Source organism: Pteropus vampyrus, unplaced genomic scaffold (assembly GCF_000151845.1).
Source record: "Pteropus vampyrus isolate Shadow unplaced genomic scaffold, Pvam_2.0 Scaffold193, whole genome shotgun sequence".
NCBI classification, from domain to species: domain Eukaryota; kingdom Metazoa; phylum Chordata; class Mammalia; order Chiroptera; family Pteropodidae; genus Pteropus; species Pteropus vampyrus.
In genome coordinates this window covers 3,558,418-3,585,132 of record NW_011888974.1, presented here as the reverse complement: position 1 = coordinate 3,585,132, position 26,715 = coordinate 3,558,418, and the positions used below count along the sequence as shown (strand labels likewise).

Genomic DNA, 26,715 nt, shown 5'->3' with positions numbered 1-26,715 from the left:
AAGTGACCCCCTTCCCCGCAACGCATGGCTTTTGTTCGCAGACACACACACACACACACACACCTGAGCCGCAACTTAAAGACCTTCGGGCTTCTTTATTGCACTTGACACAACATCTGGTGCCCTGTCTTCCATCCCAGACCCTCAGCCACACCTAGAGGCAACCAGGTGCACCTCGCTGGGCTGGCCTGCTTCCAAACCCTCAGGCCAAGGGGCGCCAAAGGAACATGGCCAGGCCTGAGGCCGTCCCCACCAGTCCGCGCTACGAGAAAGCAGAACCCAGGAGTGGATGTTCTTCTCTGTTCCTTGGTCCCAGGTGGGTCGGGGACCTGTGCCCCATGCCCCTACCTCAGCCCCTAAGACTGTTCCAGCAGTGCATGGACGACAGCAGCGATGTAAGGGAGGCCCCTTCCTGGGGCCCCCTCCTCTTCCAGGATGTGGTGGGGCTGACACAGGGATTCCTGGGGGGAGGGGGGGGAGGGGCTCAGGTTAAGTGCCCCTTTACACCTTCTCCTCTGGGCTTCCCTGCTCGTCACAGAGGGCGGAATGGGAGACACTCTAGAGGAGCTAGGTCAAAGGGGGCTGACAGGATGGCCCTTCAAAGTGTAGGAAGCAAAGGTCTGGGGTACCCTGGACACAGCTTGGGGACAAATGTGATGAAAAGTAGCTGCCAGCATAACAGAAGGGAGATAATACAGGGACCCAAGGCTCAGAGGGGAGCAGAGACCTGTTATTTCCAGAGGGAAATGCTGGAGTAGGCAGGCTGGCACATGGAGCCCAACAGGCACTGCCAGGACTGGGCCTGGCCACAGCAGGAGCAGACACAATACAAACACAAACACACACGCACACATACACACACACGCAGAGGCTGCCAGTCTATACAATTTATACAAGAGATGGGGACCCAGCATGGGCCCTGCATCCCCCACAAATATAGAGTTCTCTCCACAAAATACGGATAATTCAGCCCCCTATAGCAGGAGTTGAGGGCAAAGAAAGTAAAAATTGGAAGGTTAAGATCCACCCCCTCTAGGGGAGCAGAGGGCAGGGCTGGATGGGAGAGGGCATGAAGGCACCATCAGCACTGAGAGGGGAAGGGCTACAGGAGGGTGGCCAGAGGCTAGGGGCCCAGGGTCTGGGGGCACCATAGTGGGGCCTCTGGGTTCAGTGTTTGTGAGGGGAGAGGAGGTTCACTAGTGTCTTTGGTGGGGCTGAAGGCACCACTGGAAGGGATGGGGGTTGTACAGGAGTCTTATAAATAGAAATAGGGTGAGATGGTGGAGGAGGGGTGACTTCAGATCCTAGGAACCCAGGAACCGAGTACAGACGACATAGAGCAGCAGCATGAGGACGACGTAGAACAGGATGAAGCCTCCCAGACCAGAGGGGGGCCAGAGGGGTGGGGGCGCTCTGCCCTCCGCCCGCTTCACAGCCTCCAGGGTGGTCCACAGCCCCTGGGAGGTGCCCTGGAGGAGATCCAAGGGCGAGCACAGGTCAGCCTGGGAAGGGAGAGTAGGACAGATGGACAAAGACAAAGGGTAGACGTCAGCAGCAGCAGCAAGACAATCCTTCCCGCCCCCTTCCCTCACATACCAGGGCCAGAGGCATGCTAACATGCAAAGTGTGGGGAAGGGAGGCATGCAGGGAAGGGAGACATGCAGCTAAAGGAGATGTGCAGAACAGCGGCTTCCTTCTGGGAAGCAGACACCTCCTGTGAATGGAACCCCCACCATCCATGCAGAGGGCTCAGCTGAGCCCAGAATGCCACCGCTCTTTATAATAGAGACCAGCCCCCTGGACTCCTGAGAACACCCCTCCCCCATACCTCAGGCACCCCCATTTTTCGACAGGCTTCTAAGAAACTCTCCACATTCTTCTGAGACTTGAGGGTACTGAGTTTTGGCTGGGGATGTGTAAGAAAGAAAAAAGAGTAAGGGAGGGGCCATAGAAGTCCCCTATCCCATTCCTCACTTTGGGCCCCAACTGACCACGGCGGGTGAGGGCACGTGAATGAAAGGCACAGAGCGGGGCCTCAGCTGGTTGGCCAGCTGACAGAGGATGACACCATTAGCCAGAGCCTCTGCCAGGTCCTCAGGCAGAGGCCGCTGCAGTCGTGACTCAAGGACCTGGGAGGCAGGGAAAGGAGGGGCAAAGAGGTCAGGGTCAGCAGGGAACTCTAGAGCCTGTCCCTCCCATCCTCAGCCAAAGCATCAGGGTGGACAAAGCGGGTATTGAGGGAGGCCAGGAAACTCCAGGAGGTGCCACGCTGAGCCCAGGCCCCACCCACACAAATCCCACCTCTCACCTGGCGCAGCTGAGACATCAGCTCCTTCTCATCCAGAAGCTGGGGGGATCGCCGAGGTCTCAAGACAGTGTCTGGTGAGGAAGGACCTGGAGAAAAGGAGGGTGTGTGGGTTGTCTCTACTACCACCGTAGACTTTGTAATTGGCTCGCAGTGTCTGGCACCCACATCTCCTGTCTCTGTGCTTATGGGATTTTCAATACAAAGGGACAATTGATCAGAGGGCTCCCAGGCCAGAGTGGGTGACTGAAGCCCAGGGGTTAGTGCTGGGTTAGCGTTGGGTTAGTATTGGGAAGGGGAGACCCACCTGAGCCACTCTGAGAAGAAGAACGAAAAAGGAAGCTGTTTGGTCTCTGGATAGAGCCAAGCGGCCGGGGAGCAGGCGCTGTCACTGGAGACCAGAGCCAGGGGAAAATAGCAGGTGAGAGAGGCATTCCCTCAGTGTCCGATTCTTCTCTCAGGCCACTAGGACCCAACCATTCCCTCACCTACACAAGCCCCCATCCTCTCCCCAAAGCCCTGGCCCACCTGATCCAGCTATAGGAAGGGGTTCCTGGGAGTTGGGGGCTGGGGCAGGGGCAGGGGCGGGGGCTCCAGGTCCCCTTGAAGATCCCAGTTGGGTAGCACTGGATTTGGGCATGCCACTGAGGAGAGACAGAAAAGGAATTAGAGGGGATGGTCAGAGGGAGGGTGTGTAGGAAAAGGGCTCAGGGAGGTAGAGTCTGGGAGGACACATACTTGTAGGTGGCCTGAGTGGACAAGGCAGCAGCACCTCCGCCAGCAGCCCTGACCCCAAGCTTTAGAAAACTAGAAATTGAAGGAGATGTGGAGTTAGCAGTGTCAGGCGGGGGGCTGCCAACCCCGAGGGGCAGAGTAGCTCAGGAGGGCTCATTTCCACTCATTTCCAGTGCCTTCCAGCTGGCAATAGCCCCATGCCCATACCTGTCCTTCCTGGGGGCCCCCCACACTCCACTCTGCTGCTGCTGCTGCTGCTGCCGCCGCTCACGCTCCTGCCACAGCTGCAAGGTGTCTGGGCGCCGCCTCTCCTCCCCAGCCGGATCCTCCCGCCTGAGGGACAAAGGCAGGATGAGAGGGGTAGAAAAGGTCAGGAGAGAGGAGAGAAGGTGTAGGAAGATGGAGTAAAGGGAAGAGGTGCCAGCTCTGGTGGCTCTGGGTACCTGCTGCTTGGTGCCCTCTCCCCATCCCCTGCCATAGGGTTTAATTCTGGTGGCCGCTGCTCCTGAAGAAAAAGAGCAGAGGGGCTGAGGGACGACTGGCTTGCATTGATCCCTTCCTCCAGCTCTCTTCTCACAGCTGATGGACATACAGACAAGGCCTGGCCCCTCACCTCGGCAGCACCTCGCTCTTGGTCCTCCCCAGGCACATGGCTGTCAATGAAGTCAATATGCTCGGGGTCTCCATCAGCTGGAGAGACCAAGACACATCAGCAAGCAATTGAGGGCCTTAAGGTTTGTGCATTCTCCTCAGCCCCAGGGCCTCTGATCGTACTACTCACCAGAACCGTCCTCCTTCCGCTCCCTGGGGCCCCGAGGCTCCCGGGCCAGCTCGGAAATCCGGAATGACAACTCCGAAAAGTCATCTGTTGACTATAAATGCAGAAATGCAGACATGGAGACAGCCTCTTTGTAGTTCTGGGGGCTCATGAGGTTCAGGGCCTATCTGTTGCTGAGCCAGCCCTTCCCTGGGATACTTGGGCAAGGAAAAGAAGAGGACAGCTCCAGCCACCATCTGTCATTCTGAGATTTAGAAGTACAAGGCAAAGGGTCCTAGCTCAGAGATTCTCCCCCAGGGCAGAGATTGCCAGTGTCTTTTGGAAAGGAGGCACTTACTTACCTCATTTCCAGACCACCTCTTGCTACCACTGTCAACACTGTGGAAGCCTGAGTCCAGCCCACCATCGTACCGACGTCCCGGAAATAAGTCCTCAGCTGGGCTGGAGGCAGTGAGGGAGAGCTGGTCAGTGTTATACTGGGCAGCACCCCCCACCCTTGCCCCGCCCATCCACCCTCCAGAAACCAAGGGGACCCTAGTGCCAGGAAGGGGCATTAAGGATCCAGGAGCTTCCTTCTTTCCCACATGGGACTTACCAGGGACTGAAACTCGGGGGGCGGGAAGGGGCCAGGTCCCCCAGTGCAGTACCCCCACGCCGCCCAGCCTCTGTTGACAAGTACTTGAAGATGTGAAGTTTCCCCTTCAGGCAGATCTAAACGTGAAGAGGAGCATGAAAGGAGTTAGGAGGAAGCAAGGGGGCACCCCAGATCCTGCTTGGCTACCAAAGAGATCCACCGCCCCCCCCCCCACTCCTGTCCAGTCTCGGCCCTGTCCCCACAGTCCACTCCAAGTCCACCCCTCACCTGGGCAGGAGGGCTTTGCAGGGGGTTGCTATCCAGCAGAATGACCTGCAGGTGCCTGAGGCGGCAGAAGGAGACCGGGATGTGGGAGATGCGGTTACAGGAGAAATCCAGGCGGACAAGAGGAAGGTCCCCCAGCTCTGGGGGTGGGTGAGGGAAGAGTCAGAAAGTACACCCAAGAAGTATGCCCTTGTGCTCACTTCCTCTGCCCTCTGCTCTGGCCAGCTGGTCACCTCTGGGTCCACCACAGCCTCTGCCCTGCTGCTTTTCCAGCTCAGATCTGGCCCACTTACTTTCTGGCTTCCCCTCCTCCATCAGGCCTTTTGACTTCAGCTGCTGCCCATCCCAAGTGCTTGCTCATTTTTCCCTCCCTGCCCATTCCCCAATCCAAAAGCTTTTTTATTCTTAAGTGATCATCACAAGCCCCAAACCAAACTGTGACACCACAATGCTCAAAAACCTTCCATGACTTGCAACTGGGGCTACTGAGGGTGAGTGGGCTGTGCCCTACACAAAGGCACTCATGCAGGAGGGGCTGCAATCCCACCTGCACTTTACTAGCCAAATCCTGCCCTTTCGGTGAGGCTGTGCTCACCCACAGGAAGGGGTGCCTTTCTCTAACTCTCAGAAAGGTTGGATTAGTTGTGGCCTAAGGCACAGAATAAAAATCACCACTCCTTGGCCAAGTCAAGGTGTTCATGATCTGGATCAGTCCATGTTTCCCACCTCACTGCCCACACTCACATCAGACAACTCTCTTGCTTCTAAGCTTCTGGCCTTTTCCACATGCTGTTTGCTCAACTAAGAGAACACCATTGTTGTCATGCATCTTTCAAGGTTCAGCTCAAGTGCCAACTCCTCCATGCAATCTTTCCAGACACAAGGTTGGAATTTATTGCGCCTTCCTCTATGTCCCTTTAGGGCATTTTGCTGAGGTTGCTTTTATGGCTCAGCGAGAGCCCTGATCAAATGCTTATTTGTATCCCTACTGAATTAGGAAGAAAGAGGGCCAGTGTAGGAGTAGGGGACAGCCCAGATAAAACAGAGGACCGCCTGACTCCTGTCTCTTGTTCTTTGAAACCAAGGTTAGCATGGCACAGGTCCTTCCTGCTTAGCCCTGGCTTGCCTTTCTAACTGCATTTGTGCTGGACCGGGCTCCCTCCCACCTGCATGCTTTGCACATGGGGTTTCCTCTGCCTGGGATACGGAAGTGGAGAACTCTCCTTTAAAGTTCGGCTCGTGCTGTGCCTCTGGGCAAAACCTTCCTTAAGTCCCCCAGGCTGAGCCTCTGCCTCCCTCTAGCTCCTGCAGCTTTCTAAGTATCCTGTTTAGCACTTCCCTCTGCTTGTCTCTCCCATTAAATTAAGATTTAATTAAGCCATTAAATTTTAAGACTTGGCCCCAGATCTGAGTGACATCACTGACATTTACCTAGTCCCCACCTAAAACACAGGAAACACACACACAAAACAAATGCTAGTCAAATAAAAGGTGTGCCTGCTTTGGAGCAGAGGCTATCAAATGTTGGGATGCATCACAATTAGCTCATTAAAATGGGGCTGCTTGGGCTCCAGTGCCTGGCCCCACTGATTCATACTCTCTGGGGAGGAAGCGCAGGGCATCATCTGACTCAGGTGTTTGAGACCTCCTGCCATGGTGAGTGGTGACACTGGGTAACCCTGAAGGTCCCTTCCGACCTTGAGATTCTTCAGGGTGCCAATGCACTTACCTACTCCTCTTCCTGTGTCTTTTCCCACATTTGTAAAATAGAGCTAATAACGTATGCCTTGCCAGCCTTAGAGGGTTGCTGGTCAAGAGCAAATAAAATAATTTAGTTTGTTTTACATACTGCAAAACCCTGGTCAACTAAGGCATTATTTTTCTGCGAAGATTCCTTTTCTCTGACTTCTCAAGATAGTGTCTCTGTCTCTGTCCACCCACCATACCCGCTTCCCTGCACCCTTCTCTCCTGTCCTTCATTTTCCTCACCATCAGGCAGGGTGCCGAGCTGGTTCCTCCGAACATTGAGATCCCGCAGGGAAGAGAGGCTGCACAGCTCTGTGGGGAGGGACTGCAACTCATTGCTGCTCACATCCTGGAATGAGGAAAGAAGTAGGAAGGAGCCACAAGACCAGGGGCATCAGAAACTGCCTCCTGTCTCTGGCCACCTCTTTTAGTCCTGGCCTTTCCCCTAGGGTGCATGCTTCCTTTCCCCGACTTCCCCTCAAAAAGGTCCCTGGTCCCTCTTGTTGCCCCACTCCCCATCCTCACAAGCTGCCGCAGGCTTCCCAAGGTGCTGATGTCTGGAGGCAGGGCTCCCAGTTTGTTGTTGCTGACAATGAGCACCCGGAGGGGCAGCTGGCAGATGTAGGGTGGCAGCGATGACAGCTGGTTTCGGCTATGGAAGGAAGAAAAGCAGTGGGCTCACTCACTTTCCAGACACAGTGTTCCAGCATGGCTCTCCCCTAAAGGTCACACCGCATCCTCCCCTGGCCCTGCCTCCCTACCTGAGGTTGAGGTAGGTGAGGGCTGTGAGATTCCCCAAAGCTGGGTTCAGGCATCTCAGGCAATTGTGGTAGAGGCTCAGGCCCTCCAGGGATACCAGCTGGCATGCTGCCTCTGGCACCTCGGGGAACCGGTTCCGGGACAAGTCTAGGGGAAGTGAGTGTCAGAGGAGAGCTGTGGAGCTGCCCAGCCCTGGACAGGAGGACCTTGAACTTTTCCAGGGCTGGCTGTCCAGCCCTCTACCTCTCAAGCAGACCTGAAGAATCAGACCTATAAACCTGGGCTCTCTGGAGAGAAAACAAAGCCTTCTGCAAACTGGAGCCCTTACCAAACATAACCAGAAAAGCAAAGGGGAGGCAAAGACCTTAGGGTAACTGGGCTGGAGAAGCCCAGACTTGGGGGAGTAGAGACGAGCCATGACACCGTCTTCAAACACCCAAATGAAGGGCTATCCTGGAAGGGTAGCTGGATTCTGTAACTCCTGTTGTTCCTGCTGCTCTGTGATGCCATGAGAGGTAGAAGGCAAAGGTCATAGGAGAGGGCCAGTGCTCCAAAGAAAATAGCGGGGATGGACTGGGAGGCTCAAGGTAAGGATATGGACAACCTGGGGGGAGACTTCCGAGAAAGCCTATCCCTCCTCATGGGCCCTGTCTCCCAACCTCAACCTTTTTTCAACCCAGGGGCAAAACCAGGGGTCATTAAAACCTGGCTCTAAGGTTAAGGCTGCTGACAATGGACAAGTTTTTCACTGGCACCAGAGATCCAGAAGCCAGGTCCAAGGGTCTACGAAGTAACATACTCCCAAAGACCAGGAAGGAAAGGCAAGTCAACCAAGCTGAAGGTGGGAGCTAGAGTCCTCTAATCCCTCTCATCTGGGCACACCTTCCTCAGGGTTGGCTCCTTCCCACCCTCTTCCAGCCACACCAGCCCATCTCTACTTCCTTTCTCACTGCCCCAGACTTCAAACAATTAGTTCTTTTGCCTGTGTCTCGGGCACAGAAAGGAGCAGAGAGGGTAGGAAGAAGAGCAGAGTCTATTACTGTCCCCTTATCTCAAGCAGTTGCTTGCTAGTCCAATGCAAGGAGTCACGCATTGAGGTTCCCACCAATCTGGAGGCATTCACTGCTTAGACCTCTACAAACCTAGCTTTCTGTTTTTGCTGCATAGCTCGTATTGGGAGGGGCCCAGGGTCTGCTGGGGAAAGTCCTGGGCAGCAGTACTCGGGTGAGCTTCTTAGGTGGCCCTCCCCAGAGAGAGGTGAGCAAAAGCTGAGGGGAGGAGAAGCTGGGGTATATCCCCCAAGGAAATAAGTCTTGTGACAGGAAATGAAGTAGAAACAATCTATCGGGTTCTGTCTTTGGTGGACTCTGTGTTTGCCAGGGCAGATGATAGCCTGATGCCCCTGAAATCATTGTCTCTCCCTCTTTGCTCCCTGGTACACAGAGATAGAAGACCTGTCATGGGAGAAGACAGTTCCGGATAGGGTGGGAGGACCAAATGCAGTCCTCCTACTCTCACCCTCCACCTGCCTGCCTTCTCTGCATCCACCAAATGTGTGTTCGCGTACATGTGTGGATGAAGGGAGTGGAGAACAAGTTATGATGGGGTAAGCAAGTGGTGGGGGCAAAAGCAAGGAGCAGAAGGGAGCCCGGGCAGGAGGAGGCAGGGCACAGGAGACACAGGATGTGGTCTGTGAGAGAATGAGCTGCACTTCTCCTTTGTGAGAGTGGCCCCAACCCCCATCTCAGGAGTCATCCTACTATCAGGCCCCAGGAATGGGAGTCCAAGGGATATCACCGACCTGTACCATAGGAAACATGCATAGAAAACGCTGATTCAGAAAGAGCTGGGGAAGCAGAAAAAGGTTCAAAATGATTCTGCCAGCAGAGCATTTCAGTCTGGGTTGGAAGGCAAGGAAGTGTGGAAGGCAGAGTATGGGTAACACTGACTATGTTTTTGTTCACTTCCCCTTTCTACCCCAAGCTATAAGCACTCTGCTTGAGGAGAGGGGACAAGACAGACCCCACTTGGTCTAGAACCTGGGCCCTGAAAGGACTGAGGATTGCCCTGCATGAAGAGCAGGGCAGGGAGAGATAATCAGAAAGCTGGGATTTTCCTGCTTCACCACAGAAGCTCACTCACAGAACTGGCTGCACCCTGAGCCGGAATGCTAGGGGAGGAGTGGGAGGTGGGGAGAGCTGGGAAGAGCGGGGAGTTCTTGGGAGTTTTCCCCAGGAGTCCATTCACAGAGACAGAGCCCTAAGGAAATAAAGAATAACATTTGGTCCTTGTCAAAAAACAAGCAAGGGGGAGGGGAAAGGGAACAAGACTGCAAGTGTCACACAGCTGCTGAGGTCGATCTGGAGCTTGGGGGTTAGGTGGCTGGGGGAGCCAGAGAGGTTGGCTCCTACCGCTCATCCATTCCCTGAACTCATTTACTGCACAGTGGGCAAGTTAGTTTACCCAGCAATCCAAGAAAGGTGGAGAGGCTTAAACTGGTTCTCCCCAGAACAGTGGGGAAGTGTGTCTGTGCCCACTTGAGTGTTTGCAGGTGAGCAGGCACCTGATAGGGGACAAATGCAGTCCCAGGGCAGTGTCAACAAGAAGACTCTCATCCAGCTCCAAGTCCCACCCTGGGCTAGGCTGGGGTGGGGCTTAGGGAATGCAGTCCTCCTCCCCTCTTCCAATCCCTACCACTCCTCAGCTGCCAGCCCAAGGTCATAGGTTGCCTCCAGAGCAGCTGAGGCCTGACTCACCTGTTGTAGTCGAGTATCCCACACCCCACCAGCAACAGATACCAGAGTGGAGGGAGCATGATTAGAGGGGGCATGTGGGCGGGGGAGTGGAAGTCTCTAGGTTCCCAGCACTTCTAGCTAGGAGATAAGATTTCCTTCCTTTCAGCAAATGCCTCATGTTCCTCTCCCTAGGGAAAGCAGAAACTGAAATAGGAATTCTAGGGTCCCTATGAGGTCACAGGCCCCACAGTGACCTCACACACGCCGGAAAGAGGAGGAGTCTCAGATAAGAGGGTCAGGAATAATAGGCGGAAGAGCTGGGGAGAAAAGAGTTAGGGGAGGTGGGTGTTTTGCTTCTTTCCCGTAGGCTGGAGGTCTAAAGAGTGGAGAGGGCCAGAGACATTAGGGGGCGAGACTACAAAGTACACAGAAACATCGGGTTGCTAGGAACAAATTCATGGGAAGGGGGTGCCTAAGTCTGCTTGGATCTCAGTGGAACAGGGTAAAGAGTTGCAGACGAAATGGATGAAGAGAAAGGAGTCATTAGAGGGGCTCGTGGGGGCTTCTTCATGGAAAGGTCAGAACTGAGGTTGAAGAACTCATGCAAATGAGCCAACGAGGTGAGGGGCGGGGCAATTCTACAGGTGCGCCAATATGCAAATAAAGAGAAACGGAGGGCGGGGGCTCTCACAGCATTCCGTCAGGGATGCTAGGCGTGCCATGCAAATAAGAAATGCATTCCTGTCTACTAATTCTTGAAGTGGAAAGGGGACGGTATCAGGCTTATGTAAATCAGAAGGGTCGACGACCCCAACAACCAAGTGAAGAGGAGGGCCAGACTCCCCGGCCCCGAGAGAAACAAGCGAAGGGGCGGGGCTATGCAAATTCGGGTCCTGGCTCCGCTCGCGGCCGGGTGCACTCACCAGCCTGGGTGATGTCTGACAGGTCGTAGCTGCGGGCCGCGCCCCGAGGGAAGTGCTTCAAGCGCCGGTTAGACAGGTTCAGGGTCCCGGTGGCCACGGCTTCCTCAAGGGCCCGCTCTGCACTGCGGCTCCCAGGCAGACTCGGAGATCCTGCAACGGAGGTCGCGGCCGCCGCTTCCTCACCCCCGGCGGCAAGTGGGGCTGCTACCGCCGCCGCCATCCGCTCCCGGCGGCTCCTGCTGCCTGACTGACGGGACCGGCCGTCCCTTCTTCCCCCTCCCCCTCCTTGGAGCCGCCGTAGTGGCTTCAAGAGGGAGGAAGTGAGCCCAGCGACCCGGCGGACCAATTGCGGCCCCAAGATGCGTCGGAAGTGGCTAATCAGAACCCGCGGGGGAGGTGGAGACTCGGGCGCTAGAGTAACGTGAGAGAAGGGAGGGGGACTAGAACGGAGATCTTGCCAACGGCCCTTGCTCCCACCCCCCTCAGCTGCATCCAATCACAATGCTTAGAGCTAGAGATGGAGCCAATTAGGTCCAACCCGGAGGCGGGGAACGCAGGCTTTCAATTAGAAGGGATAGAGACAGAGAGATCGCAAGCCCGGGACTCCTGGGCCTCTTCAGGTAAAGACCAATCGCAAGCCAGCTTTAGGCGAGTGGCTGTCAAGAAGGCCAATTAAATTCCCTGAAGGGAACCTGGCCCAGGCCTCTTCTCTGAGGGACGGCTCTACCTACCAATAGCATGAGCGAGACCCTTCGCTAAGGAGGTGGCGGGTGAGCTAGAACTTTGAGACTGAGGTAAAGCCTGATCGCGGCGCGCGGGCTGGCCTCGGAGCATTGCCAGGGCAGGTGTAGTGTGTGCCAGCTGAATGTGTTAGAGAGCGAGCCAGCTTTGAGAGCGTAAGGTAGACCGCGGGGTGCTGGGCGACCCCCGAGACCAGTGCACAGGGGGTCGTTGTGGGCGAAAGGGCTGTGGAGGCCCTTCCAGCTGCGGAAGTTAAGATTCTGCGACTGTCTCCGGAGTCCCGGAGATGCCCAGCTCAACTCCTGGAAGGAAGGTTCTGGAAGCCCAGGAAAGCCTCGAGAGCTGCCGCCCACTCTGCCAGCCCACCCAGAGGAGTGCGCCAGGGCGGGAATTGTGATGACAAGACTGAGGATTTAGTCTAGAAAGGACCGTCTCACCTAGAAGTATTCCTATTTATAAAGAGGAAACTGAGGCGGAGGGAAGTGGATGAGTTGGCAGGAGCAAGCAGCAAGGTACTGACTACTTGCACTAGAGCCCAGGCTTCTCACTGCATCAGCTTTTGTGGTGGCCTTTTTCTGTTCACACCCTCTTTGCCTCCTGGAGTGAAATGGAGTGGATAAAGGGTACCCAGATATGAGAGGAAGCTGATGATGCTTTTCTTACTGCTGAGAGAGCTAACATCCTTTTAGATGGCATGAAGAACTAACGTAGTCCATTTAGTATGTTAATAGTTGCCTAACCACTCATAAGTCACATCTCAGATGTTAACATTCCTAAACATTGAATTATTAAAATTCCATCCTGGGTAACCCAAACCAGCTGTTTACTAGTCACTGTGAATAAAAGAGTTTGATTGGCTGGGTGACAGCACAGTAAACAAAGGAGTCTGTAATACTCTGCAGCTCAGGGCTTGCTGTCCAGGACCGGATTCCTTGGAGCCCCTGGAAGAGCGAGCTACTCCTTGGATTTATTGGTGCAAATCTTCTGCACCTATCTGGACAGACGCAACCCCAACTCCTGTTTCATCTCATAAATGCCCCCCTCCCCCCATAAGACTAAACGAATAGCTTAGACTCTGGGAGATATCCTAAATTTTCAGAGTATATCTATCCCTTTCTTTCACCATAGAGGTTGCCCTTTATACATGCAATGATGTTACTGTTCCAGGAAAACAGTCAGCTTTTGGATATATTTTTCATGAGACTGTAAAGAGTTTGTGCGTAATTGTTCCCACCTTCATTTGGTGCATGCTTTTGTGAGAGATGGTCATTAGCAGGGTCACCCTCTCCTTCGCTCGTCAAATTGAATTTATACTTTTTTTTTTTCTTTTGGAGTTTATACTCTTGAGCTTCAAATCCCCTGGAGGCCCTGGCCTGCTGAGATATGAAGAATTCACCAGTGTTTCTCTACAGAATTAGTACTAAAAGGGCCTCAAGTAGAAAAACCTCCTACTATTCCCTGAGAGTAAAGGCCTCATCTACCAGTATGTCACATTGTATTCCTTATGTAAAATGCATATCCCGGGAGCCATTGCATGGCTAGAGCTGAGCTAGAACTGAGGAGCTGTCTTAAGACAGAAAATCCTGGGCAAGGTTGGGGAAAATAGGTCACAGTGCTTAGGCAGTGAGGTCACAGAGAGGTTTGTCTGCCCCAGACTCCATGAGGGAGGGGCCTAGGAAGCAGAGGGGCCTCAGAGGTCCCCCAAGCCCAGGCAGGGGACATGGTGTGGGAAAGGCAGCAGGGACGAGGCCCAGGACTGGTGCCAAGGGGCCCGGAGAGATGAGGGCAAGAGCAGGGAGGGGGCAGTCAGGATGGTGAGGAGAAGCCGCAGACGGAAGCTGCAAAAATTCACCGGGCTGTGCGGACGGGAGGAGGGGCTCAGGGTGAGGGGGGGTGCGGGAAGGGCAGGAAGAGGGCAGTAAAAGATATGGGAGGGTTACTGTGAGAAGTTGGGCCAAGGAACAAGACAGCCAAGGAGGGGTGAGCCATAGACCTAGAGAGAAAGATGGGAAGATTTGACAGCACAGAACTAGACGTCAGAGCTAAGACCCCACCAGATAGTAGTTAATGAAAGACAGGCTGAGCGAAGGAAGAAAAAGAGGCATGATCCTTATGGAACCCCTGTGCTCTCCTTTCTTGGGTAGGTGAAGCGGAGCTGCCCTTCATGTGGCCCAGAGACTGGGGGTGAAGAGAAGAAGGGGAGAGGGAACCCTATTTCTGTTCAGTTGTTCCCCCCAGAGCTGGTGAGTCCTTGGAGGGGAGAATAAAGGACTGAAGGCCAGACTACTGTGGGGCCCCCGATGACCCTTGCTTCCTTCTTTCTGCCCCACAGGTAGAACATATCATCTCATTCCTCCCAGTCAGAGATGTAGTTGCCCTAGGCCAGACCTGCCACTACTTCCACGAAGTGTGCGATGCTGAAGGCGTGTGGAGACGCATCTGTCGCAGGCTTAGTCCTCGCCTACGAGAGCAGGGTTCTGGGATCCGGCCCTGGAAGAGAGCTGCCATTCTTAACTGTACACCTTCCCCCAGAACCTTCAGTTCTCTTTGGCTCTCTCCTACCTTATTCTGGGATCCCTCCTGCTCCATAGAGTTGCTTGATGACTTCCGCATTTCCAGCCAACCTTCCAGAGCCCCTTTCTCTGGAAGAAACTTCTTAGATTCAAACATGCCATTGAATACTTCAAGTCTCTAGAGCCATCCTCTGATAGAAATCCCACCCAGAGCCCCCAAACCTGGAGTTTTCCCTCCTGTAAACCAGCATTTCTTAACTTTATCACTATTGAGGTTTTGAACCAAATAATTAGTTGAAGTGGGGGACTGTCCTGTGAATTATAGGATGTTTAAGCAGCATCCCTGGGCTCTACACACTAGATGCCAGTAGCACTTCCCCCAGTTGTGATACTCAATGTCCCCTGAAAGATAAAATCTCCCCCGGGTCAAGAAACATACTCTAAACCCCCTCCCTTCCCAGGGTGCCCCTATCCTCTTACTTCATTTCACATGCTAGAGATTAAGGGAGATCTAGACAACAGATCCAGATTTGATTCAGATAGTAGATCCAGAGCTAGGAGTGAGGGAGGGTTGGTTACTGGTCTTTCCAAGTCATTCCTTTTCACTCTTCTTTTTCTTTTCTATGTATTTATTCTTATGTTTCCCTCGATATCTCTGATGCAAGGTTGGACCAAAGAGGTACTCACTTAGAAGCATTTTTATGGCCCTGGGCTGAGGTGGGCCAGGGAACTAATGTTCAGACATGGAGCATAATTGAGGATATCCTCTTAGCTTTCCAGATTTCCTTTGGAAGGGATCTGTTCCCCAGTCCTGGGGATGGAGAGGAGCTAAATAGCAGGGTATCTGAGAAATCTTGTTTGCCCAAGCTCTGATTCATCTCTCTTGTGTCATCCCAATCCCTTGAACCTTCTATATCCTTCCCTTCTCCAGACACGAAAGGCCTGTATTTCCAGGCATTTGGGGGCCGCCGCCGCTGTCTCAGCAAGAGTGTAGCTCCACTGCTAGCCCATGGCTACCGCCGCTTCTTGCCCACCAAGGACCACGTCTTCATTCTTGACTATTCAGGGACCCTCTTCTTCCTCAAAAATGCCCTGGTTTCCTCCACCCTTGGCCAGATCCAGTGGAAGCGAGCCTGCCGCTATGTTGTGTTGTGTCGTGGAGCCAAAGATGTGAGTAGTAAAACCCTGACAGCTGAGAACCCACCCCGCCTCCAGGGACCCAGGACCCATACCAGCCCTTAGGTTTCCACCTCAGGACAACTGTCTTCCCATCCCAGGCATAGGAAAAATAGTCCTCATTTCCCAGCCTTGTACCCAAGTATCTCATCTCCCACCCCAGCCTCATCCCACTTCAAGCCCTAGATCCCAGATACTTTGGTCTTTTCCTACAGTTTGCTTCAGACCCAAGATGTGATACAGTTTACCGGAAATACCTCTACGTGTTGGCTACTCGGGAGCAGCTGGGAGTGGTAGGCACAACAAGCAGCCGGGCCTGCGACTGTGTCGAGGTCTACTTGCAGTCCAGTGGGCAGCGGGTCTTCAAGATGACCTTCCACCACTCCATGAGCTTCAAACAGATTGTGCTTGTTGGTCAGGAGACCCAGCGGGCTCTACTGCTCCTCACAGGTGTGGCTTCGAGCAGTGGTCTGCAAATTGTTTTCTGCAGATTCCTCAGGACCTGCTGCAGGGGATGGGGCAAGGAATCCTCTCACACAGGGTTCTGCATGCCACCTCATCTGGTCTTGAACCGTATAGCTCTGCTTTTGTTTGTCTCTTAGTCTAGGATTCTGCATATTTCATTAGAGCAAAGGGCCCCACTTTAAATCCTAATCTCCCCAGCCTCCATGCCGAGCACCTCACTTTATACCCCAGACCGCCCCCCTACTTTCTCAGTATTTCCTATACTTGACCACACTCCCAAGCCTGAGAAGTAATTTTAGAATTAATTAATTAATTAATTAATTGATTAATTCTTAATTCTAGGCAGGGCCCTGATCCCCAGACATCATTCCCAACATTCAGATTGGATACTGCCAAATCTAACTAGGTTTTCTCTCCACTCATCTAATATTGAAAGACTTTCCTGATTATTTTTGGTTATAAGTAACTGAAATCTGGGAAACTTGAGGTCACTCTTCCCTTATTTCATTTTACCCTTTTTCTTCCAACCCTACTCTAGGGCAGTAAACGTTTCATCTTGTATGGCTTAGGAGATCTTTTGGGAAGTTAATGTGGATGGCTATTGGAGGGTCCCCTTCCCCCGCGTAATTGTCTGCCTCCCCACCCCCCAGAGGAAGGAAGGATCTACTCTTTGGTAGTGAATGAAACTCAGCTGGACCAACCACGCTCCTACACAGTTCAGCTGGCCCTGAGGAAGATGTCCCGTTGCCTGCCTCACCTGCGTGTGGCCTGCATGGCTTCCAACCAGAGCAGTACTCTCTACATCACGGGTAAGAACCACTTCCCTTCTCCAGACCCCAGCCTTGGACAGATCTTCCAGATATGGACACCACTCCACCCTGCCCCTCAGTTCTTATTCCAGCTCTTTGGTGGACCCCTAGGGCATCCTAGTAGAAGATGTTTAGATTCCCAGATATCATAGCTGGTGCATTTCCAGTGGGTGTGAGACTCCCTGGACCTTGTAGGTTCCATCCCAGGTGGGGCCTTATCCCTAGGAAATGGGTGCCCAAAGCTGCTGAGCTGAGGGCTCCTGACCCCCCAGACCAGGGGGGAGTGTATTTTGAGGTGCATACCCCAGGGGTGTATCGTGATCTCTTTGGGACCCTTCAAGCCTTTGACCCCCTGGACCAGCAGATGCCGCTTGCTCTCTCACTGCCTGCCAAGGTAGGATCCTGGAGGGATGGGGCAGATCAGAGGGGGAGGGGCTTTAGGGGTTGAAAGGTTCCGAAGGTTCTGAAATATGAGCCAGCACCAAATGATTGACAAGGGACCCAGAGAGAGGGGTGACATAGCCAAAAGAGATCAGCCGGGACAGCAGGTTAGCGGTTGGGAGGTTCTGGAGTTCAGAGTTCCTCTGTAGGGAACTGAATGCCCACCTCCCTTTTCTGTCTTATTCCGTAGATCCTATTCTGTGCTCTTGGTTACAATCATCTTGGCCTGGTGGATGAATTTGGCCGAATCTTTATGCAAGGAAATAATAGATATGGGCAGCTGGGGACAGGGGACAAAATGGACCGAGGGGAACCTACACAGGTGAGACTGTTTCCCAGCAACTCTCATCCTGACTCCCTTCTTCTAATTCCCTGACCCCTCGATCTCTCCACTTTTCCAATTTCCATAGAACCCACTTCCTACTCCCTAGGAGGTTGAGCCAACCGGTATGTAATATCTGTGATATTGTTGTGTGTCTTACCCAGGGTTGGCACTATGAGGTTCATTCTGTGCAGTGCATGCTGTAAGTGCAATGGGAATTTAGTGAAGTCGGGAGACCTGGGTGAGCTGGAGTAACTAGAAGAGGTGAGATGTGAGCAGGGCCTAGTAGCTTAGATAAGATTTGGGTGGAGATAAGGAAAGGTATCCTGTGTAACGGGGATGAGGACAAAGCTTGCACATACCTGGAGCAGTGAAAAGACTGGCCTGACTAAAAGAGAAGAGGGTGTTTTGTAAATAGGTAGATATGAAGTGGTATAGGTAGGTGTGAGCTTGGAGAGGTATAGATTTGGGAAAGAGTCATTGTGGGTTCTGGAGCAGGAGAAGGCAACCCCCATGGGTGACTGAGAAGAGGTCAGCTGGCTGGAGTTCAGAGGAGGCTTTGAGTGAGAAGCCCATTGGGAGGCTGTTGAGTGACCGCAGCACAAGGGCCTGGGGCTGGTATAGCGGCAGTGAGAATGGAAAGGAATAGATACATGAGATGTTTCAAAAGAAAATAAACAAGCCCCAGAAACTGATTAGATGTGAGCAGAGGGGTATAGGACAAAGGCAGGTGGCTCTGGCAATAGGACTCTTGAAGAAAAATGGTATCAGCAACAAACATGTGAGTTGGAAAGGAGATGCCGCTTTGAGGAAAGAACATGAATTTGGACTTTTTTGTAGTGGGAATAAAACATTAAAGTGGAAATGTCTTGCTGGCAGTTCGATTCCAAGTTGGAAAAAGGTTGAAATGACAAAATTAGAGATAGAAGGGCAAACCTGGACTAGAGCAGCCATTGTAGGCAGGGGGAATGGAAAAGTTGTCACTGAGACAGGAGGCACACCCTCAAATGCCATGTCCCAGCAGCACAGGCACAGGAAGTTTCAAACAGGAGGGGGTCATTAATGGTGACAGTAATAATGTAGGAGTATATTTTATAGACATGGAAAGATGGTCGTGCCATATTTTTAGGAGGGAGAGATTGCTGCTGGTCTGCATTCAGCAGGTCAGACCTCCTGGGGGTAGGAGTAGATATCCTGAGTCTCATTTTGTCCCTTTCCTAGTTTCCCTGAGCCTTCCTGTCACACTTCTCCAACCTGGGCCCCCAGTCCCTTGGTGCTCCTTTCTTAGGGACTCTGGCCCTGTGTCCTCAGGTGCATTATCTGCAACGCCCCATTGCCCTGTGGTGTGGCCTCAATCACTCCTTGGTGCTGAGCCAGGGCTCGGACTTCAGCAAGGAGCTGCTGGGCTGCGGCTGTGGGGCTGGAGGCCGCCTCCCTGGCTGGCCTAAAGGGAGTGCCTCCTTCGTCAAGCTCCATGTCAAGGTCAGAACAGGGTCAGGCAAGTGGGAAACCAGGGAGGGCAGGTATCCCATAGGACTGTAGCTGGGGCTCCTCCAGAGACCCAGGGACCCCATTTCCTCAGCACCACCCACCTCCCTTTCCTGCTAGGCACCATGGCTCCTGGTTCTCGCCCTTAACAGATCCTGCTGGCCCTCTCTGACTTCACATAACCTTGGGACTCAGCTCACTTGATGGCTCAGGGCTGGTCTGAGAGGGCGGAGCACAACAGCTGGGCTTCGTGGGAACCCCTCAGTGAAGGCCTCACTCAGACACGCCTTTTCTCTTCTTCAAGGTCCCTTTGTGTGCTTGCTCCCTCTGCTCTACCAGAGAGTGTCTCTATATGCTGTCCAGCCATGACATTGAGCACCATCCCGCCTATCGAGACCTACCAGCCAGCAGGGTGGTAGGGACTCCTGAGCCTGACCCAGGGTCCGTAGCACCCCAGGACCCTGGGGGGACAGCTCAGGCCTGTGAGGAGTACCTCAGCCAGATCCACAGTTGCCCCACGTTGCAGGACCGCATGGAAAAAATGAAGGAGATCGTGGGTTGGATGCCCTTGATGGCTGCACAGAAGGATTTCTTCTGGGAGGCCCTGGACATGCTGCAGAGGGCTGCTGGAGGGGTTGGCCAAGGCCCCCCAACCCCTGAGAGCTGACCCCCCTCTCCTAGTCTCACTCCTGGAGGGAGAGTCTGGCCCTGGGCCGAAGGCTAAGGAGAGATGGAGTGGGAGCAATGAACACTGTGTGTGTGCATGGGGAGGGGTTCGCAATGGGGTGGGGACTGCTAGACATGCCAGAGTGGGCAGGGAACTATTTTATAAAATGTTCAGGGGGCTGCCCAGGAGGGGCCCCCAAACTGACTATCATGGACAAGAGATTTGATGGACAAATAGAATAAAAGGCTGAAGTGAGCCACAGTTTGGAACCCTGGGGCCTGGGAAGACAATGGGGTAGGGGGACCCTGATGCCTGATTCAGTGGGCAAAGGAGGGCAGGAGCATGGACAGGGGCAGGCAGAGCAGAAGTGGCTTAAACTTTCAGGTGCTATAGAGTTGACAGCACCTGACTCCTTCAGTTTGCTTTCCCCTTCCACTTCCAAAACCCGACCCAATCTTCTTGACTAGAAGTCCTAGCCCCACCTTCTGGCATAACTCCTTCAACATATGCTACTTGGTGCCCCAACTTGGATCCTCTTATTCCCATTCCGAGGAAGACACTTTGGACTTCAGAAAGTTTCCTACCTCTTTCCCTTCATCCCTGTGAAGTCACCTACCTCCTCTCTGCCTGCTGTTTACCTTCCAGGCCTCATCTCACATGTTGTCCTTTTCCCCTACTTTCTACTCCTCCTCCATAAGGGAGATATTCCCTTTATCCATATGCCATCTACTCCCATGCATCTAGATATTTGGAAGAAAATGGGTAAGCAGAATTCTTTCTCCTTGGTCTACTCTGGTCCAGGGATGGAGAAAAGACAGTGGAAATTTGAAGTGGAAATAAACTACAGAAGGTGGTGGTCAAGAAGGCGGTGAGTGATTAGAGGTTGGGAGTCCAGGAAAGGACTTCCTCTGGGTGCTAAGGAAGCAGGAATGGGGAAGATCATGATTGGGCTGGAGAGCCCTTGAGAAAGACCAAAGGCTGTGTTCACAGGATGCTTAGGCACTGGACAGAGAGGGCTTCCAGATGACATTACTTGATGCCTAGATTATGGCAGAGGGTCTGATGCTTCCTCAGCCCTTCATTGCTCCACCCACTCCTTAGATGATAGTTATGTGTCCTGGACCTAGAGAGGCCCCTGGACTCACCACTGTCCCAGCTGTACTCTCCCTGTCCCGCCTTCCCCACCGCCCTCCCCACTGGCTAGTCCCCACGCCCACACACCCGAGGCTGCCTCATCTGGCACTGATTATCCCTGCTGCTGCCGCTGCTGCTGCTGCCGCTGCCGCTGCTAAACTCAGCTGCTGCCTCTGTCTCGAGGACCCCAGCGCCTCTCCCCTCAGCCATGCTGTCTGCTGCCACAACCTCCCTCTTGGGGCCCCTCCTCACTGTCTGGGCCCTGCTGCCTTTCGCCCAGGGTCAGAGCCCCAACTATACCAGGTAGGTCTCTCTTAGCACCTTCTAGTTAGCTTGAGTGAGCTTCAGAAGCCAATTCTTGGGGGGTTATGCCTATGGATCTTGTGGATTCTTTTGCTAACATATCACCCCAGAGATCTGCAGCCCCTACCCTTCTCTGGTCCCCAAGTCCCTCCCTCCCTCCTGCAAGACCACTGTCTCCTGCAGGTCACCAAGCGCTCCATTCTTTCAGCCTCTGTCCTCTGCCCTCTATGCCTCCCCAAACACCCAGATTCTTGGCCCCTCATGGAACCTGAGAGCACCAATACCTTGAACTTGCCTGGTAGCTAGACATCTGGATTCCAGGAAGGAATTAGAGATTGTGGGGGGAAACCGGGGCAGTGAATAGGAGACTAGGGAATCAGATACTTTAGTTATCTGGAATAGGGGCAGAGCAAAGCTTGAGAGCTCAGGGAGCCTGGTCTCCCAGTTCAATTTGAGGGCCATCACTGCTGCTTCTCCTTTATCTCTCCGCCCCCTCCCCCGCACCGCCTCGTGGCTGTGTCTACATCTGGAAGTAGTTAGGCGGCTCCTGTCCCGACTGCCTGGCAGGGTGAGGGGGGAGAGTGAGGAAGCAGGGCTGAGGAGGATTCCGGGAATTCCTGTTGGGGTGGGGGTGGGGGTGGGGGTGGGGGCTGGAGGTTGGAGGGATAGCCAAGTTGCTGGCCCCACTTTTTCCTCATCTTCTGCAATAGTATTTCCTACCCAATTGCATCCTGGTTGGCTGAGGCCGTCCCAGATCCCTTAGGCCTTTCTCCCTCATGCCCCAGGCTTCCCTCCCTGCCCTCCCTATCCTTATTACCCTACCCTAGTCTTGTCTGCTGCTTCCCCACCCATGGCTGACCCCTCTTCTGTCCTCCAGACCCGTGTTCCTGTGTGGAGGGGATGTGACTGGGGAGTCAGGTTACGTGGCAAGTGAGGGTTTTCCCAACCTCTACCCCCCCAGTAAGGAGTGCATCTGGACAATAACGGTGAGAAGGCCCCTCTGGTCACTACCCTCTTGTCAAAGTCTCTAAGGCCTGGATCCAGGCAGCCAAAAGTCCTCCCCCAGCACCACCACTCTCCCTGGGGAAGTCCAAGGCCCCTCCTTTCTGGTCACTGATGGCATCAGTGTCCACAATAATATGTGGCAAGTGTCTTTACTCTTAACCCTTAAAGCCTGCTTCTCCATTCCCAACCTCATTCCTGCCCCCTGTAAGCTCTCCACAGACCTAAGGCCTTGTCTCCTGCACAAGCCACAAGCCTGATACAGAGCCCAGGCCCTCTGCTCTGCATCCTGATGGAATTCCTTCTTGTTCAGGCCCAAGTTTCTGTAGGAAATGCTTGGGTAAAGGGAGGTGCCTGCTGCCTGGGTTATAATATGTGGCCTGACTCTCTGGGTCCCTCCCCCTGCCACTGCAATCAGGTCCCTGAAGGCCAGACTGTATCCCTCTCTTTTCGAGTCTTCGACCTGGAGCTGCACCCTGCCTGTCGTTATGATGCTCTGGAGGTCTTTGCCGGGTCTGGAACCTCGGGCCGGCGTCTCGGACGCTTCTGCGGGACCTTCCGGCCCGCACCCTTAGTCGCCCCTGGCAACCAGGTGACCCTGAGGATGACAGCTGATGAGGGCACAGGAGGACGAGGGTTCCTGCTCTGGTACAGCGGGCGGGCCACCTCAGGCACTGGTGAGACCATCCCTCACCTCCGACTTCCCCCTCTCCGTGCCCCGCCCCGGCGCAGGCCCCGCCCCTAGCCTTAACATCCACCCCAAGATCGTAGGTCCCCCCATTACCTACCTTTCCCTTTTTCCTCACTAACTGCCCCTCCAGTCCCTCCTCCCCGTCTTCTCTCCCCCTCCCGCTCCCACCCACTCCCTCTTCCAGGCCCCCCCCCAGGCGCGAGGCGGAAATGGGTCACCGACCCACGGGTGGAATGGGCGGCCTGGGGTTACTGGGACGGTGAGTAACTGCCCGCCCCCGTCCGCAATCGGGATCCCTCAGGCGGGAGCGAGGGAGCACCCCTGGGATAGGGGACCATGTTCCCCTGACCTGGAGCCCCCTACACCCAGCCCGGGGCTCCCGATTGCGGTCCCATCACTCTCTCCTGGTGGCAGAAGTCTCCCCTAAAATGTTTAAGGCAGGGACCTCCCCCAAAGGAGTCTAGGGGGCTGTGCCCTAATTTGAGGAGACCCTCACAGTGTGGGGACTCTTCATCCTGCAAAGGGAACTTCTCTGCCTGGCGGGGGAGATGGGATCTCCTAGGGGAAGAGGAGCTGTGTGGCCGCGGGTCAGGGGCGGGGCAAGAAGGGGTGTGTCCAGCCAATTCCTCCTCCCGCTTCCACCGCCCGCCTGGGCACTTGCGGTCAAAAACTTCCGTGAGCCTCGTTCCTCCAAGTCCCCTCTCTGCTAACCTACCCTCCTCTTTCCTCCTCTTCCTCTTCTCGCCCCCTCATCCTGAGACTCCGACGTCCAAGCTTCCTGCACGAGCTCCCAGCCTCGAGCTCTTCTCAAGCTGACCAAGGGTCTCCACTGCCCCCCACCCCCACTCCTCTCTCCCCTCCCCAGAGCACCAGTTTTGCGGGGGTCGGCTGGAGAAGGCCCAGGGAACTCTGACCACGCCCAACTGGCCCGAGTCCGATTACCCGCCAGGCATCAGCTGTTCCTGGCACATCATCGCGCCCCCAGACCAGGTACAGACTCCCTGCCCGGGCTGCCCTCGGGGACCCAGGCAGCGTCTTCTAGCATGCAGCCAGCAAAGATTTATTGAACATCCACTAAGCCCTGAGAACTAAGCTTGCGCTCGTAGAGAGCAAAAACAGACCCAGCCTGCTTGTGCTCAAACAAAAAAATGTAAAATTACACCTGTGATGAGCGAGGTACATGATGCTGATAAACTGTGTGTGTGTGTGTGTGTGTGTGTGTGTGTGTGTGTGTGTGTGTGTGTGTGTGAGAGAGAGAGAGAGAGAGAGAGAGAGAGAGAGTGTGAGAGTGTGTGTGTGGGTGGTGGTGGTGGTGGTGATGGCCGAAGTGGATTCTGGGTCTGTTCCTTGAGAATGAGCCAGGACTTGACCTTGCCAACGAAGGCGAAGAACGCCACTGCAGAGTTCTGGTGTGTGTGATCCTCTGAGGTGTGGTGTGAATGCTTTAAGAGGAGGGTGTGAGAGGATGCGGGAGGTGAGTGAGGAGGCTACTGCAAGCGTCTAGAGGCAGCTGTAGGTGGAGTAGGTGAGAGGTGCCGAGCTCCTGTGCCCTCGGGCCTGCCAGGGTCCCAACTGTGCAGCCTCCGCCTCTGCCCTGCCACCAGGTAATCTTGCTGACCTTTGGGAAGTTTGATCTGGAGCCCGATACCTACTGCCGCTATGACTCTGTCAGTGTGTTCAACGGACCTGTGAGCAACGACGCCAAGAGGCAGGGGAAGTTCTGCGGTGACACAGTCCCAGGGTGAGGGGGTGGAACCTGGCTGGTTGGCAGGGTTGGGAGTCTCCATCTCCCCAGGTGTAGGAGAAGGAGGACCTCACTGCTGTTGGGAGGGACAGAACTTAGCTCATCTGAATCCCTGAGCCCCAAACCAGTGGGTGGAGCAGGTAGGGTCTGTGGATTCAGAGGCAAGCTGGGCCTGCGGAAGTCAGGAAGCTAATATAGCCAACCAAGGGAAGAAGTTAAAATGCCACCCCCCTGGGTAGGGGCAAGGTGCACAGCCCGCTTGACACCTCCCCTAATGCCCACTACTCGCAGTCCCATCTTCTCCGAAGGAAACGAACTCCTCGTCCAATTCGTCTCGGACCTCAGTGTCACAGCTGATGGCTTCTCAGCCTCCTACAGGACCCTGTCACAGGGCGCCGCTAAAGAAGGGGCTGGAAAGAATGCCCAGCCAGGTCCCCCACTCCTTGGCCCTGGCCCCAAGGCTGGAGCCCCACCCAAAGTCAAGCCTGAGCCCCCACCTACTGAGAAATCAAAAGACTCACTTGAGGCTGAGGCCACCCGGATGGGCCCTGGTAAGTCTGGGAAAGGGGAGGAAGGGGACACAGACTGAGGCAACTGTATCAAAGAGTTCCTTCCTGGGTTCATTTATTCATTCATTCATTCATTCATACAATACTCACTGGTACCACCTCTGTGCTAATGGCTGGCACTAGATGCTGGGACCTAAAGCTGTATAGAACTCTAAACAAGTTCAAATGAATTAAGCCCTTAGGGAGAAAGTGATCCTTCCTACCTGCTGGGTAGGTCACCCTCTACAAACGGTGACCCCCCTCTCCCTCCTAGATGTACCCAGTGTCACCTGCCCAAAGCAGTGCCGGCGGACAGGCACCCTGCAGAGCAACTTCTGTACCAGCAGCCTGGGTAAGAAACCTCATCCCTGAGTTCTGCTCATCTAGCTCTTCTAATCTTCCTTCCTGTCCCCAAAGTGCCCCCTTCTTCTAGTTCCAGCCCTGCTCTGGCCTTCTGTCTTCTCACCACTCACCTTTACTCTCCTACAGTGGTAACCGCAACAGTGAAGTCCATGGTTAGGGGCCCAGGGGAGGGGCTAACTGTCACTGTCAATCTCATTGGTGCTTACAAAACTGGAGGCCTGGACCTGCCCTCTCCACCCACTGACACCTCCCTGAAGTTTTACGTGCCCTGCAAGCAGTGCCCCCCCATGAAGAAAGGTAACAAATATGTGAGGAATTGGGGGTGGGGACTTAGCCTCATGGAAATGATAGAGGTGGTAGAATCTGAGGAACTCACATGAGGAGGTACATCTACAAGGTATATAACCTGAGCTTTCAATTCCTCCCTCCCCTCCCCCAGGAGCCAGTTATCTGCTAATGGGCCAGGTAGAAGAGAACGGAGGTCCCACCCTTCCTCCGGAGAGCTTTGTGGTTCTCTACCGGCCCAACCAGGACCAGATCCTCACCAACCTCAGCAAAAGAAAGTGCCCCTCCCAGCCTGTTCTGGCTGCTGGGTTGCAGGCCTAAGACCTAAACCAGTCTCTAGCCCCTGGCCCTAGGAACCCACCTTTTATCCAAATAAATGTTCCTTAACTAAGAAGGGGTCATATCTCCATTTCTATGGTTTTGGTGTCCATCTTGGGGATTTCTTTTCATTCATTCATTAAACTCAACAGACATTTACTATACAGAAGAATATTTTAAGAGTGCAAGTCAGATTTTGTCACCACTTTGCTCAAAACTCTCCTGTATTCTCAACACATACACACACACAATGGCAACTATTTAGAGGTGATGGATATGTTAATGAACTTGACTGTGCTGATTTTTCACGATGTATACAATATCAAAACATCAAGTTGTAGACCTTAAATATATACAATTTTTTATGTCAAAGATATCTCAAAACTGTTAAAAAGAAAAATTTAAAACTCTCCCATTGTTTTCCATTGGTCTCAATAAAATCCAAAGTCCTGTTGTGGGCTTGAAGACTCTAGGTCAGTGATCCCCAACCTTTCTGGCACCAGGGACCGGTGCTCCTATGAGAATCTAACGCCTAATGATCTGAGGTGTAGCTGAGGCAGTGATGCTAGCGCTGGTGAGCAGCTGCAAATACAGATGAAGTTTCTCTCACTGGCCCCCTGCTCACCTCCTGCTGTGCAGCTTCATTCCTAACAGGCCCCAGGGCCAGTGCCAGTCCACGGCCTGAGAGCTGGGGACTCCTGCTCTAGGTGATCTGCATCCTTCCTACCACCTCATCTTATCTCTGACTACTGTCTCCATTACGACCACTGTTCCAGTCACACTGGCTTTGCCTGTGCTATTCCTTACACCTGGAATTCTCTTCTATAGATAGCTCATGGCTTGCCTCCTAACTTCGATCAGATCT

General features: G+C 53.9%; 3 protein-coding genes across 6 annotated transcripts; 2 read left to right on the top strand and 1 right to left on the bottom strand.

Moving 5' to 3' along the window:
• Positions 1–75: 75 nt before the first annotated feature.
• LRCH4 (leucine rich repeats and calponin homology domain containing 4) lies at positions 76–14,071 on the bottom strand. Of its 3 annotated transcripts, none has more exons than XM_023537536.1 (19): positions 13,970–14,071; positions 10,841–11,251; positions 7,185–7,329; positions 6,949–7,075; positions 6,667–6,772; positions 4,681–4,817; positions 4,414–4,529; positions 4,160–4,259; positions 3,822–3,912; positions 3,654–3,730; positions 3,484–3,545; positions 3,248–3,373; positions 3,044–3,112; positions 2,834–2,949; positions 2,613–2,696; positions 2,309–2,394; positions 1,992–2,129; positions 1,829–1,906; positions 76–461 (listed from the first exon to the last, which is right to left on the bottom strand). In XM_023537536.1, exons 2-19 carry the CDS (start codon positions 11,058–11,060, stop codon positions 357–359), a joined length of 1,983 nt encoding a protein of 660 aa, XP_023393304.1. In that variant the 5' UTR covers positions 11,061–11,251; positions 13,970–14,071; the 3' UTR covers positions 76–356. The 3 variants fall into 3 exon arrangements, with proteins under 3 accessions (XP_023393304.1, XP_011369935.1, XP_023393303.1); XM_011371633.2 differs by lacking the exon at positions 76–461 and adding an exon at positions 873–1,502; XM_023537535.1 differs by lacking the exons at positions 76–461; positions 13,970–14,071 and adding an exon at positions 873–1,502 and having other exon boundaries at positions 10,841–11,377.
• FBXO24 (F-box protein 24) lies at positions 11,478–19,718 on the top strand. Its single transcript, XM_023537540.1, is given in 11 exon segments — positions 11,478–13,343; positions 13,345–13,464; positions 13,726–13,824; positions 13,914–14,097; positions 15,026–15,264; positions 15,486–15,720; positions 16,386–16,544; positions 16,817–16,938; positions 17,176–17,307; positions 18,619–18,789; positions 19,100–19,718. Coding segments are annotated over 11 exon segments (1,866 nt in total). The 5' UTR covers positions 11,478–13,301; the 3' UTR covers positions 19,463–19,718.
• On the top strand, positions 19,604–25,941 carry PCOLCE (procollagen C-endopeptidase enhancer). 2 transcript variants are annotated; one of them, XM_023537537.1, is made up of 9 exons: positions 19,604–20,330; positions 21,777–21,885; positions 22,320–22,578; positions 23,458–23,582; positions 24,197–24,333; positions 24,628–24,887; positions 25,159–25,236; positions 25,374–25,544; positions 25,687–25,941. In XM_023537537.1, exons 1-9 carry the CDS (start codon positions 19,969–19,971, stop codon positions 25,851–25,853), a joined length of 1,668 nt encoding a protein of 555 aa, XP_023393305.1. In that variant the 5' UTR covers positions 19,604–19,968; the 3' UTR covers positions 25,854–25,941. The 2 variants fall into 2 exon arrangements, with proteins under 2 accessions (XP_023393305.1, XP_011369936.1); XM_011371634.2 differs by having other exon boundaries at positions 19,866–20,899.
• Positions 25,942–26,715: the final 774 nt, after the last annotated feature.